The 12,840-nt window shown below is 42.1% G+C and overlaps 1 protein-coding gene across 3 annotated transcripts in view; it reads left to right on the top strand.

The window, feature by feature from the left end:
• Positions 1-30: 30 nt before the first annotated feature.
• Positions 31-12,840, top strand: part of LOC310857016 (S-adenosylhomocysteine hydrolase-like protein 1) — a gene marked incomplete at its 3' end in the record, with an annotated part of 18,985 nt that continues 6,175 nt past the window's right edge. For 2 of the 3 annotated variants that reach the window (XM_083762612.1, XM_083762613.1), the window contains exons 1-12: positions 270-374; positions 1,310-1,548; positions 5,920-6,031; positions 7,169-7,306; positions 7,551-7,651; positions 8,451-8,553; positions 8,657-8,751; positions 9,099-9,205; positions 11,580-11,696; positions 11,776-11,839; positions 12,068-12,156; positions 12,280-12,350. In XM_083762612.1, coding sequence (XP_083618738.1) covers positions 1,474-1,548; positions 5,920-6,031; positions 7,169-7,306; positions 7,551-7,651; positions 8,451-8,553; positions 8,657-8,751; positions 9,099-9,205; positions 11,580-11,696; positions 11,776-11,839; positions 12,068-12,156; positions 12,280-12,350 — 1,072 coding nt within the window. In that variant the 5' untranslated portion in view covers positions 270-374; positions 1,310-1,473. Of the gene's footprint in view, positions 375-1,309; positions 1,549-5,919; positions 6,032-7,168; positions 7,307-7,550; positions 7,652-8,450; positions 8,554-8,656; positions 8,752-9,098; positions 9,206-11,579; positions 11,697-11,775; positions 11,840-12,067; positions 12,157-12,279; positions 12,351-12,840 lie in introns of all 3 variants that reach the window. The other variant, XM_083762611.1, reaches the window with a different exon arrangement.

Genomic DNA, 12,840 nt, shown 5'->3' on the forward strand with positions numbered 1-12,840 from the left:
ACAACAGCTCCAGTGTACGGGAGGAGCAGCCAGATGCTGCTCCTTCCTCAGACACCAGCTCCAGTGTACGGGAGGAGCAGCTAGATGCTGCTCCTTCCTCAGACACCAGCTCCAGTGTACGGGAGGAGCAGCTAGATGTTGCTCCTTCCTCAGACACCAGCTCCAGTGTACGGGAGGAGCAGCTAGATGTTGCTCCTTCCTCAGACACCAGCTCCAGTGTACGGGAGGAACAAGCAGTATGCAGCCCAAAGCTGCTGAAGATGCTACAGGCGGCACAGACCAGACAGATGGCACACCAGAGCAGAGAGAGAAACGGGGGAAATGCACCCGACACTGGAGAAGAGCTGGTTACTGAAGGTCTGAAGACTGATATGGTGAGAATGAGAATCTATGGCAACATGCACAAACGCGCGCACACAGAGACACCGAGACACAGTGGCCTCTTTTCCACCAAAATAACTTTGGTTCTAGAACTGGTTTCGTTCTAGATTATTGGAAACTTGATGCTTTCACGGAACCGATTCCAGTTCTGAACCAATACTTTTAGGGTTCTGAACACTGAATTTTGTGGTGGAAAAGGGGCTCACACATAGGACATTGACAACGACATGAGAGTTTTGTCCTTTATAGACCATCACATCAGAATCAAGCATGTATTGTATAGTATTTAACAAGGGAATTCTGGAGGCGTCAAATTTGTAATACTTGTGCTGTCAATGATCTCACCTTGACGGCACAACGCCATGAATGTTTGACCAGCATGGCCGTTTGCACGTTTATTGCACAGGCTATGAGGGAAAAGGCACAGAGAGGACGATCTCCCTCGGGGACGTTTGTAATGTGTGAGGGAGTTAACATAGTCATTGTGTAGACACGGCGAGAGCAATGAGTCACAGATTCCGGCTCCTGATTCACTAGATGGAAATGTGGCTCAAGCTCCAGTGTGTGTCAATGCTGGTAGGGCTTGTTCCGTGTAAAATGGGGTATTTTTCCACTTCATACTTTGCTTTATAGTCCCTGGCCTGCAACCCCCCCCCCCTCCCACACATTTCATCATGCATAAACAAGTGTACAGTACTGTACGCTGTATTGTACGCAGTACACGTATGTTCACACATGTAGATGCCTTCGCTGTCTTAATGTTTACCTTGCGGCTAAAGAGACCCAAGCGTACTTCCGATGTCATTCATATTCAGCACTAGACCTCTGGTAATATTTGACCTTTATGGCACCGAGCTCCTCCTTCCCTCACAGTCTTCACCGTGCTTTCCTCTCACATCTTCCCAGTAGCCCCTCCTGTAAAACAAAGCCTCTCTTTAATCCTTGGCGTCATTCATTCTCTTGAGACTTCACCTGTCACCTGCGTGTCACTATATTGCCTGAGAGAGAACGCCTCCTTGAGTGATCCCATTCAAGCCTTTAGCACTGTCTGGAGTGTCTCACTGTCAGCACTGAGCGAGGGTCTCTGCCACCATGAAGAAGGGGTACAGTCTAGTAAACCTGAGCAAAGTCAAGGACACGGAGGCAGTGCAGTCCATCTGCATCAAGGTACCTCAAACTCTGATAGTGTACAAATGGAGCCAATAGACACATACGGGTTCATTTGGTACCATTGTACACTCTCATTGTACACAAATGGATTACTTAATACTAATAGTAAGGATTTTACTGTGTACTGTGATGGCAAATGTAGACATCATTGTATGGCCGTGAGCATCATCAAAATAACGTGCATGTGAGTGAAAGGTCGGAGAGAGTTGAATAGAGTATACTCTGCTTTTGAAATCCATCCGCTTAAGTTTAGTTTTGTGAAGTCTGGACTTTTCCAGGGAACACATCTCTTAAATTATATTTGACACATACAACGACCGACATGAGAAGAATTTCACTGCCTTTGTACTTTACAGTGGCTAGCTAAGGTTAAAGAAGCTAATTTCATAGCCCTGTTAGAGTTAGTTATGTCATCATTAAGTTAACTTGGACTGTACTGTGGCTTGGTCCACTCTGGTAATGATTAAGCAGCTGCCTCGTCAATAGAACGAAACCCCAGACAATTAATTTGAGGACTTCATGTCATAAAATGCAATCTCTAACAGCAGCAACACTTTTGATGAACCTATACTGTTTTGTGTAGAGTGTAGAGTGTAGACTATAGGGGGAAACCCTTAATTGTGCTGAGGTGGAGTATTTAATTGTAACATTTACTGTATAGTCAACCATTGATGTCAGTGAATCTGGGCTATTTCATAAGCAAAAATAAAGTGGCCTTAATCCTTCCACAGTCAGACTACTGGATATAATAATCAAATGGAATTTGCTGTTGGCTGCGTGGGTCATTCAAGGTCACAATAGCCTTTGGGCTCCACTCCAGTGTGTTGAAGCCAAATCACAGAGCTGGTTAGTCAGCTACAGAAGAAAAGAAAGACAAGGGAAAAAAACAACAATAAGGATGATTGTGCCCGACTGTAGCGAACTTTTTTGGTTCCCACAGGTGTTAGAGAACAAAGAAGCTAAGAACTGAATGTGTGTTGTGAGGCAGTAGTTGTTTGTGCATGTGATTAATGAGATTGGTCTGTTGACGGTTTGGTCTTAATTTTTTAAGATCTTTATTCTACATTACATTGTTAGGACCCTGAAGAAAGACACAGACCAAAATACCCTTGTCAGAGGACTTGAAATTACCATACTCATTTTTCCATGGTTTTACTTACTGGATGCAGCCAAATCAGAGTAAAGTTACAGAAACAAATTCAAGGACACTAGTATTCCACAAGATCTTTCTAGAAACTATTACATACATCTCAAATTTAATTGCCTCTAATGAGGAAGTAAGTGGACCGCAAGTGTCCAAATTTTGCATGAGTGATCAGTCACTTAAGCCTTGGTGAGTGTTACACTTTTCTCCCCTTAATTCGCTAATGCGTCTGGAATGAATGTCATTAGAGGGCTAGCAGTGGGCACACTCATTCTCTTTGCTTTTCTTCCTTTCTTCTGCCTACGTTTTGTGACAGTAACTCTACTTCCACCTTGAGCAAGACTCTGAACCCCGATTGCTCCTGATGCGAAGGTTGGTGCCTTGCATGTGTAGCATTATGCGGAAGCGGGGATTGACCTAGACCCAGCCCGCAACAGCCCTGTCAATCGGGCTCAGCCCTATTGGCACGACAGGCGTTGCGTGTTGGTCTGGCGAGTGGGGAGGCCCGGGTTCAATCCAAGGGGCCAATGAAGCGCTCCAACGTTGAAGCACTGGGCACCTAGTGGTAAGAGGAAGGACTGCAGGTGTGATTGTTCACCTATTAACTACAAGTTGCACCCTTTAAAGGAATACTAGGCAACTCCCAGTGTTTTGTACACAGAAGTGGTGTTGGCAAACAGAATTCAAACAAGCCTCTCCGCTCCAGCTTCCTCCCCCCACTTCTAAGTTCTCCCCCTCTAATTGGCACACTTTGGATTGAATTGATAAGTCCCGCCAGTTGTCTGGGCCATGGGTATCATTTATCCTCTAAAATGATCAGCATATCATTGATGGAAAACTCACATGAGCTACATTTTGGGTTTGGGTGGGTTTTACCATTCAATTCTAATCTAGGCATTGGTTACTGCTGCATTTGCTTTCCTGTTAAACCATGTGACATCTGTAGACCTTAGAGTATAAGCTGTAGAGTGTAGACCCAAGAGGACCCATAGCATAAACCATGTGACATATGTAGACCCAAGAGGACCAATAGAGAATGGCCTATAATAAGACCCTTATTATATGGAGAATGAATGTGGTTGTTAAAAGTAGACCTGATGGATGATGGCGTTAAAATGGGTTGGAATTCATGTTAGTGATGGAGTTTGAATTGTAAAGAAAGCCTGCACTTAAGAATACACTAAAGACTTATAGGAGTAGACATATAGTAGAAATATATTGGTTAATCCTTTCAGGAGCTGCCAGCTCAATTGCAGACATCTCATCAGCTCCATGCCCTAAAATCCCCTGTGCATGTGCGTGCGTTCGCGCGCGTGTGTGCGTGCGTGTGCATGCATGCGTATGGAGAATGAAAACAGGAGGAGAGTTTGGGAGGAACATGTTAGCACTCAGTCTGTAGTCTGTACACTGAAACTTGAAACACAGGCAAACAAATGTGAGCAGCGAGTGATTATGGCTAAGTGGGACCCCTCCTGTAGCACTCCAGCTTTCCAACTCCCCAATTGGATGGAGAGATACAAACAGATAGAAGGAGGGGTAAGGAACTAAAGGGGAAAGGAATCATGCAGGATCTGTCACAATTACAGTGTTTACAGAGTAGGTGAGTGTATGGAAGTGACAGTGAAATGCCACTGTCACTCCCTGAGCAATTAGCTACTGTAACAATCAGATTTTATTATACTAAAATAGTAATACCATAATACGAATACTCTGTTTGCAAGTAAAACATTTACTTGACAGAATGTCCCATTTTGCAATCATATAACATTACTGAATTGTAATTACGGTAGAAATGCATTAATGCGTTACTGTAACATTTAATGTTGTAGCTGTGTGCTGTTGGGTAGCTTAGCATATAATAACATCATCTCAATTGTATCATCGTCATGGATCAGTTAATGTATATTTTTTATTCATCATAATCTAATTCTGCAAAGTCACCAGTAACTAAATCTGTTAATAGTTAGGGTAGTGTATAAAAAAAACATTTGCGTCTGAGATGTAGTGGAGTAGAAGTAAAGTAAAAGTGCAGATCAAAATTGTACAATAAAGTATTTAGAGTACCGTAAATGTAAGTTACTTGCATCACACATATAAGGAATATTAAATATGCATACACAGTCAAATGCTTTGTGAAACTCTGAACTGTTCATGGTCGTTGAAACAGCACCTATATATATATTATATATCTGCTTTCATAGTTTTAAAGGACCACTGTCTTCACCACTTTTCAACCTATCTTCATATACTAGGTCCTCACCAATAATCATGATAAAATGGCAGCATTTTTTCCTACTCTGTCTGTGTTCATAGGAGGGCTGTGGGCAGTTCAGAAACCCGTCCACCAGTGACATCATCGATGGGGAATCCAAGCTAATAGAAACTGCAGGCTTTCTAGTCCTGAAAAGTTGCAATGTGAAAATGGAAGCCATCGTTCTCATGATAATACAAATCTAAACATTTTTGAAAAAAATATTGTTTAAAGAAAAATCTGATGATGGTGATGGTGGACGGGTTTCTGAACTGCCCACAGCCCTCCTATGAGACACAGACTGAGTAGAAAAAAAGTGTGCCATTTTATCATGATGGACCTATGAAGATAGGTTGATAAGTTATTCTGTCATTAGCGGATGGACATCTCTTATTGGCAGGTATTTGTTTTTTTTATGATTCAAAGTTTTATAATTTTGAGTTATTTGTACTTTACTTGAGTAATTCCGATTTCCAATACTTTTACTTCTACTCCACTACATCGCAGAGGCAAATATTATACTTTTACTCCCCTACAAATATTTTTTTGTCACTAGTTACTTTGTAGATTTGGATTATTATTACAAAACCTATTAACCACTTCAGCCATATACATATCAGCCATTTGACAATCGAGAACTTGTACTTTTTCCACCACTGCTTATTGGTGATCGGTTATTCTTGCCCATGTCATTTGGACTTTGTCCGTTGTATGTTTTGTTTATTATAAAGGATATTTTTGGGGTTTTTTTGCCTTTATTGATAGACGTACAGTAGCTGGACAGGAAGCAGGGAGAGAGATGTGGGGGAGACAAACAGTAAGGTTTGTCGTGATCGGGACTCGAACCCACGACACACTGTCATACTAGGTTACCAGCCAGGGTGCCTGGACCGCTACACCGGCCTAGGCCCCGTTGTATGTTTTGTGGTGAAAAATGGATGTGTCTCATATGATCTGTTCTCTGTCCCCGCAGCAAATACAGTTCACTGAACAGAAGCAGGAGTTCAACAAGCGTCCTGGCAAGATTGGCCGCCGTTCTTTGTCTCGCTCCATTTCCCAGTCCTCCACAGACAGCTATAGCTCAGGTATTACAGTGCACACATGCGCGCGCGCGCACACACACACACACACACACACACACACACACACACACACACACACACACACACACACACACACACACACACACACACACACACACACACACACACACACACACACACACACACACACACACACACACACACAGACACAGACACAGACACACACACACACACACACACACACACACACACACACACACACAAACATATGCACACAAACCACAGACCAACACACACACTTTAAGTCTGGTCACGTCGTTGATATAATCCACTATTTTGTTGGAACTGGGTCTTATCCCAAGTCCCAACAGCACGCGAACAGAGGCCTCAAGGATTAGTCTCAAAGATTTGTTCTTCTGCCAAACTTTAATTAAAACAAAAAATCCTCTGAAGAATTAATTCAGTTTCATTTGTTCTTAAATCGGTCGTCTGAGCTTTTCTCCAACCTGCTGATCACTGCCATCATGCAGACATCAAAGGCGGAGACAAAAAGACATGTAATCCAGACCCACCGCACTGGAAAATGGATGATCAGTGTAGTGTAAATCTCCACCAGTCGCCCCATTAATGATGCTCACACTGTCTGACACAGTAAGATCAAACTGTGTCTCCCCCTCTCTCTGTGTCCAGCCTATACGCACATCATAGGTGTGTGAGATATGTTTATTTAATGTTGGTTTAAATCAGACTTGGGCTTTAACCGAAAGCACCAGTAGTAGTTTGCGAGATTACCACAGATACACGCACAAACACACGCATGGTATACATAACTAAAAAACTATCATCTCTGTCCACAGCATACTGTAAAAAACGGCTGAGTTAGTGGTCCTGGCACCTCAATGTAGCCTGACAGCGTGCCGCAGGTTCGAGTCCTGATCCCGATGGCCTTTGCTGCGTGTCACTCTCTCCTCGTTGCTTGTCTAACTTCACTTTCATGATCAATAAAGGCAAACAAAAAAAAGAAAATAGCCTACATAGAATGCCAATTCACATTCTTGAAACATTGCGACATCTCTCCATGTGGACAACATTTCAACCTATAATTGTTTTCAGGCTTTGTTTCCATTTCATTAAGCCTAACATTACCATGTGACTGGTTCTCTAACTTCTGTGGCACAGCGAACAGCGACAGCTCTGAGGATGAGTCGTCTCCGAGGGAGAGACAGCAGAGGAACTCCAAGGGCCAGTCAGACTTTTGCACCAAAAGCATCAAACGTGCCCAATTTGGACGCAGGGAGATAGAAATCGCGGAGCAAGGTTAGAGACCACCGTTTGCATAAAGTCCAAGTTATACTTCATCGTACATCGCTGTCACTCGTAGGAAAAATGGCCAATCTCCAAGCTCACAAAACTTGACGGGCAACAACGTCATACGACGGAGTATAAATATAGCATTAGCCTACTGTGTATTTGTGTTGAGAACATTCGTGCATATAATATGCGACCTCAATATAGAACATAGACCTTAACAGTGGTTTGTGACTGTGTAATATATATATAGAGATGCCAGCTCTAATGGTCCTGAGGAAAAGAGCAGAGGGAGAGAAGCCGCTGGCTGGAGCCAAAGTGGTGGGATGCACACACATCACTGCACAGACAGCAGTAAGTCTAATGCATGTGCATACATACAGTATATATGCACACAGTCAGAGACAATTGCACATGCCAACATTCACCTAACCACAGGGGAACTGAAACCTGGGTGTTTTTTGTATTTATTTTATAGGGACAGAGCACATTAATGAACATCAGTATTAAATATAGAAGACGTAAACATGACAGAGTTGAGCAAGGATGCTAATTCACATCCGTAGTCCGTAGAAAGGTACTGCAGAAAGGAAACATTACGTTGAGTGCCAATAAGTGCAAACATACAAACATGCAGAGTGTGTGTGTGTGTGTGTGTGTGTGTGTGTGTGTGTGTGTGTGTGTGTGTGTGTGTGTGTGTGTGTGTGTGTGTGTGTGTGTGTGTGTGTGTGTGTGTGTGTGTGTGTGTGTGTGTGTCCTGCGTTAATACATGTGCATACATGTATTTGAATGTAGTTGTTTACATGTTTGGGTAAATGTATGTTTGTGTATTCACAGCTGCGTCATTGTGTGCCTGAGTGCATGCATGCATGTGTGTATGTAACAGGCAACAGGCCATTAGTGTCCATTGTTCCAAAGCCTGGTGGAAAAGCTGAGCTTAAACGGTAGCAGCTGAAACAGTCTGTGGTTGAGGTCGCTGAAGTTTTTATTAATCCTATACAGGCTTTACTGACACACCATCCATTGTATAGTATACAGTAGCAGTTAAGCCCATTGTAAAGCCACTCAGACATTGTTCTGATTAAGAAATAACATTGCAATTTAAAAGAAAAGATATGAGCGTCAGATGATTCATGTTATATGTTGACTATAGGTGCTGATCGAGACTCTGTCTACTCTGGGGGCCCAGTGTCGCTGGACCGCGTGTAACATCTACTCCACCCAGAACCCTGTGGCTGCTGCCTTGGTGGAGGGAGGTGAGGATCATGTCTCCTCACTCACTGCCCCTTATTATCCATCCATCCCTCCCCTTTCTCTATGTCGCCATTATTTTATGATGATCCCCTCACTCCGTCTCAGGGATATCGGTCTTCGCATGGAAGGGAGAATCAGAGGAGGACTTCTGGTGGTGCATCGATCGCTGTGTCAACCACGAGGATTGGCAGCCTAACATGGTACTCTGACATGCACCAAAACTCTGGCTGCGCTGCTTCATTGTAATACTGATCTCCAGGGTTTGAATTACAAAAAAAAGAAGAAAAAGACAGAGTGGGGGACATTATATTATGTTTATGTTTATATTATATAGTATGTTTTGTAACCTTACACTATGTAGTCATATGGCAAATAGCGGAAATAGCCGATCTACAAGACCAAAATGTGACATATCGTAAATACTGCAATATAGTAGTAGTCCACACCAATGCAACTAGTTGCAAATTGCAACCAGTTGAAAGAATTTTCTGTGGTTTATTATTATTAAATTGTTACATTTTGTTCATCAATTCCCTGACCTTCTCAGATTCTTGATGACGGTGGAGACCTGACACATTGGCTGTACAAGAAGTACCCCAATCTATTCAAGAAGATTAAAGGCATTGTGGAAGAAAGTGTCACAGGGGTCCATAGGTTGGTTCAAGATCCTTGTGTGGTTATAGTCAATTGACAGAGATTCATTCATTAAAATTTCAAGTAGAAATGTGAATGTTCAGAACTCTACAACTTGTGTATTCCTATCATTATACTGCTGATCAGCTTACAATTATTATTTTCAGATATATATTCAGGCATGATAAACCCAATATTAGCTCTGCTAATATTAATTTAGCTATTTGGAACGTTAGGTATGGACATTTAAATTCTGGTGGAGACATATTATATGTCTCCACCAGATAGAGATATTTAGAGAATCTGCACGTTCAACTGCATTACCACACAATTATGTCCTTTAAAAAATTGAAATCTGCGACGCGACGTCTGACCTTTTTGACCAAAAAGTGAAAATTATCTTTTTAGGGTAGTCTACTGATAATTCCAACCAAGTTTCATAATCATTTGTCAACCCAACCCCCCAGTTCTGAACTTCTGATTCTGGCCAACTGTTCTTGGTTCTGGACTTATTTTGCAAACTGACCATCAAAAACAAGAATGACTCCGTCATAACTGCCAGGTGCAGCAAGCTTTCAGTTAGCTCATAACATTAGCTTCTGTTGCCACTCGCGTTCCACTTCTCTCTTGCATAATTGCATTCTCATACAAACCCCTTACACACAGGGGCGGTTCCAGCCATTTTCCCGCCTCAGGCGGAAAATGGCGAAGTGCGTGCGTGCGTGTGTGCAATTTTTTATATCTCGAATTCTTGGACAACTGGCACGGTTTTGGCATGGTTATATACCTATCCTCGTGGAGGATTTAATCAAATAAAACTTATGAGAAAATAAAACTATATAGCTGTAAGTTCTTAGTATCATTCTCTTGTCACTCTTAGCGCTTTCAGTGACAGCATGCCAGGACACAGGACAGCCAGGTATTAATTGTTTAATTCATGATCCGCCAATCAGTGCCAGCAGTGTATAATAGTGTTTTTAATTTAATTTTTACCTTACCTTTTTTTGTTGTCGAACCAGACGCATAAGTGATGCGCTTGCAGGAGCTTGGTCAGCGTTGGTGGACCACATCTTTAAGTTAATAAATTCCACCCTGAAAATACTTTTTGTAAACGCGATCATGATCATTGTAGGAATGACCGTGTTAGTGGCTGGGGAAACAGTACAGAGGCATTGGTAAAGGTTAACCAATGGTAGGTTTATTCACCAAATGAGCACTACACCGGCATAAATACAGGTAGCTCTCTACTCCCAGCACAGAGTAGACTTCAGTTCACCTGCAAAATGGCAGCCTTTTATACCCAGCTGGAGATAATGATAATGGACTATACCATTTACAGGGTGTCTTCAAATGAGAACATACCATAAATACATACATAAGCATACAATAAATAAATAACCTTAAACCATACAATGTTACAAGTTTCTGTGAACTACATGAACTATAAATCCTTCACACTACAACATAAATAATCAATCAACAGCACATCTTAACCCCCCCTGCTATATCCTGACATGGTCCAGCCCAATCCTTACTGAAACACATCACAGGCAATTGTTAGGCATTCAATCAAACCAACAATAGAACTCCACATTATTGCACTATTGCACGTCAGAAGGAATCCAACCAGCAACTGCTTCTGGCATAATGTTCCGTCTGATAAGCCTTATTATTGATATCAAACCGGATCGCTGATTTCTTTTTTTAAATATTTTTTTTGGCTTGGCCTTTAATTCCTTCTTTAGCGATCCTAGACCGGGTTGCACAACCGTGCTGCCGTCCACCTCCCATTATACAGGCTGACTAAAAAGCTGAAATCTACGGAGCTCTCCGTGGTTTGGATAAAACGCGCAATGTTCGGAGGTCTTTGCTGACTATCCGGTGGTCTAGATGGAAACATTGGCACTTTCTAGAGCAAGGATGGCTTCATTTTAGCTCGCTAGCATTGCCGCTATTTATTTAGCATTAAACATGGACGCCCAAAACAGGATATGCAATGGCAAAAAGGAATGGGGTGAAAACATGACCTCTGTCCAACTTCATCATGAGTAATGACATACACTGTGATGGATTACTTATCCCAAGAAAGTTGGGTCTCAAGAAAGTCATACCAAAATCATACCATACTGAAATCACTTAACTAAAGGCTGCCTGGAATGTAGGAAAAACATTTGAAAATCTAAAAATAACCATGGAATGCTTTGGACAATGGTGGGCACTAGTAATGTGTGCTAAAACATGCAAAACTATAAAGAATGGTCCTTTAGGGAGATTTTTTTATTTTATTTATTTTGCCATCCACTTTCAATGTCTCCCGCTTTCCCGCTATGTTTAAAGATTTTATATCCTGATTTCATATAATCTCTTCTACAAGCATGTCTCTTTGAATTTTCAGGCTGTATCAACTGTCAAAGGCAGGGAAATTAACTGTTCCAGCCATGAACGTCAACGACTCAGTAACCAAACAGAAGTTTGACAACCTGTACTGCTGCAGAGAGTCTATACTGGATGGGTATGAATCATTTTGTGAGAGAACGTGGTGCAGCACAAGCCAGAACATTGCTTTAACTGTTCTTCACCATTTCTTACAGATTAAAGCGAACTACCAGTGTTATGCTAGGCGGAAAGCATGTGGTGGTGTGTGGTTACGGTGAGGTTAGTAAAATAAAACTAAATTACACTATTGCTTAGTAAAAAATACATTTGATTCGCAAACAAAGTTGTATCCTGCAAGTGAACTATCCTCGCATGTTAGGTCATATTTACCTGAGGTAAATTATAACTTGAACACACGCACGTACGCACGCCTTGAGGTGTTTTCGATATCTTATTGTGGATCGAATATAGCTCACCCCCCCCCTAACACCCACCCCCTGTCTGTAGGTTGGCAAGGGCTGTTGTGTTGCCTTAAGGGCACTGGGGGCAATTGTATACATCACCGAAGTGGATCCCATCTGTGCCCTTCAGGCCTGGTATGACATATGGCTTCAGGCCGCTAGCTCAAATTTGCTTCCTTTATAACAAAGTATCATGATACAAGTGTCAACATGCTTAAAATATTTCTGCAACCCCCCCCCCCCCCCCCCCCACTCCAGCATGGACGGCCTCAGACTAGTCAAGCTGAGTGAAGTTATCAGACAGGCGGATGTGGTCATTACCTGTACAGGTGAGATTGCACTATTGCACTATTAGCATTATTGAATATAGTGTCCAAAAGACACTCACTCACCAAAAAAACTTACAATGCAGATTCCAATCAATGAGAAAATAGGACTAGAAAGAAAGCTAGAATTGGAGCTCTCAGGGCGTCTTACTGATAGATATATTGGGGACAAAACTGGATATTGGGCAATCGCAGATTTCTAATGTTCTAAATGGCCACCAGCAGTTGGTCAGATCTATAATCCACCCTATGTGGCTATACAGTTTCCCCCCCAATGCCACTTTCCAACAGTTTGTACATCAGACCCTCATGCTAAATTGAATCGAATGCTTTTTTTGAAGTCGACAAAGCAGGAGAATAATTTGCTTTTGTTTTTGTTTATTTGGTTGTCAATTAGGGTGTTGAGAGTGTAAATGTGGTCTGTTGTGCGATATTTTGGTAGAAAGCCAATTTGTGATTTGCTCAGGACATTGCTTTCTGTGAGGAAATTTAG

The sequence above is a fragment of the Protomyctophum parallelum genome, assembly GCF_964188405.1.
Source record: "Protomyctophum parallelum genome assembly, chromosome: 4".
Taxonomy (NCBI): domain Eukaryota; kingdom Metazoa; phylum Chordata; class Actinopteri; order Myctophiformes; family Myctophidae; genus Protomyctophum; species Protomyctophum parallelum.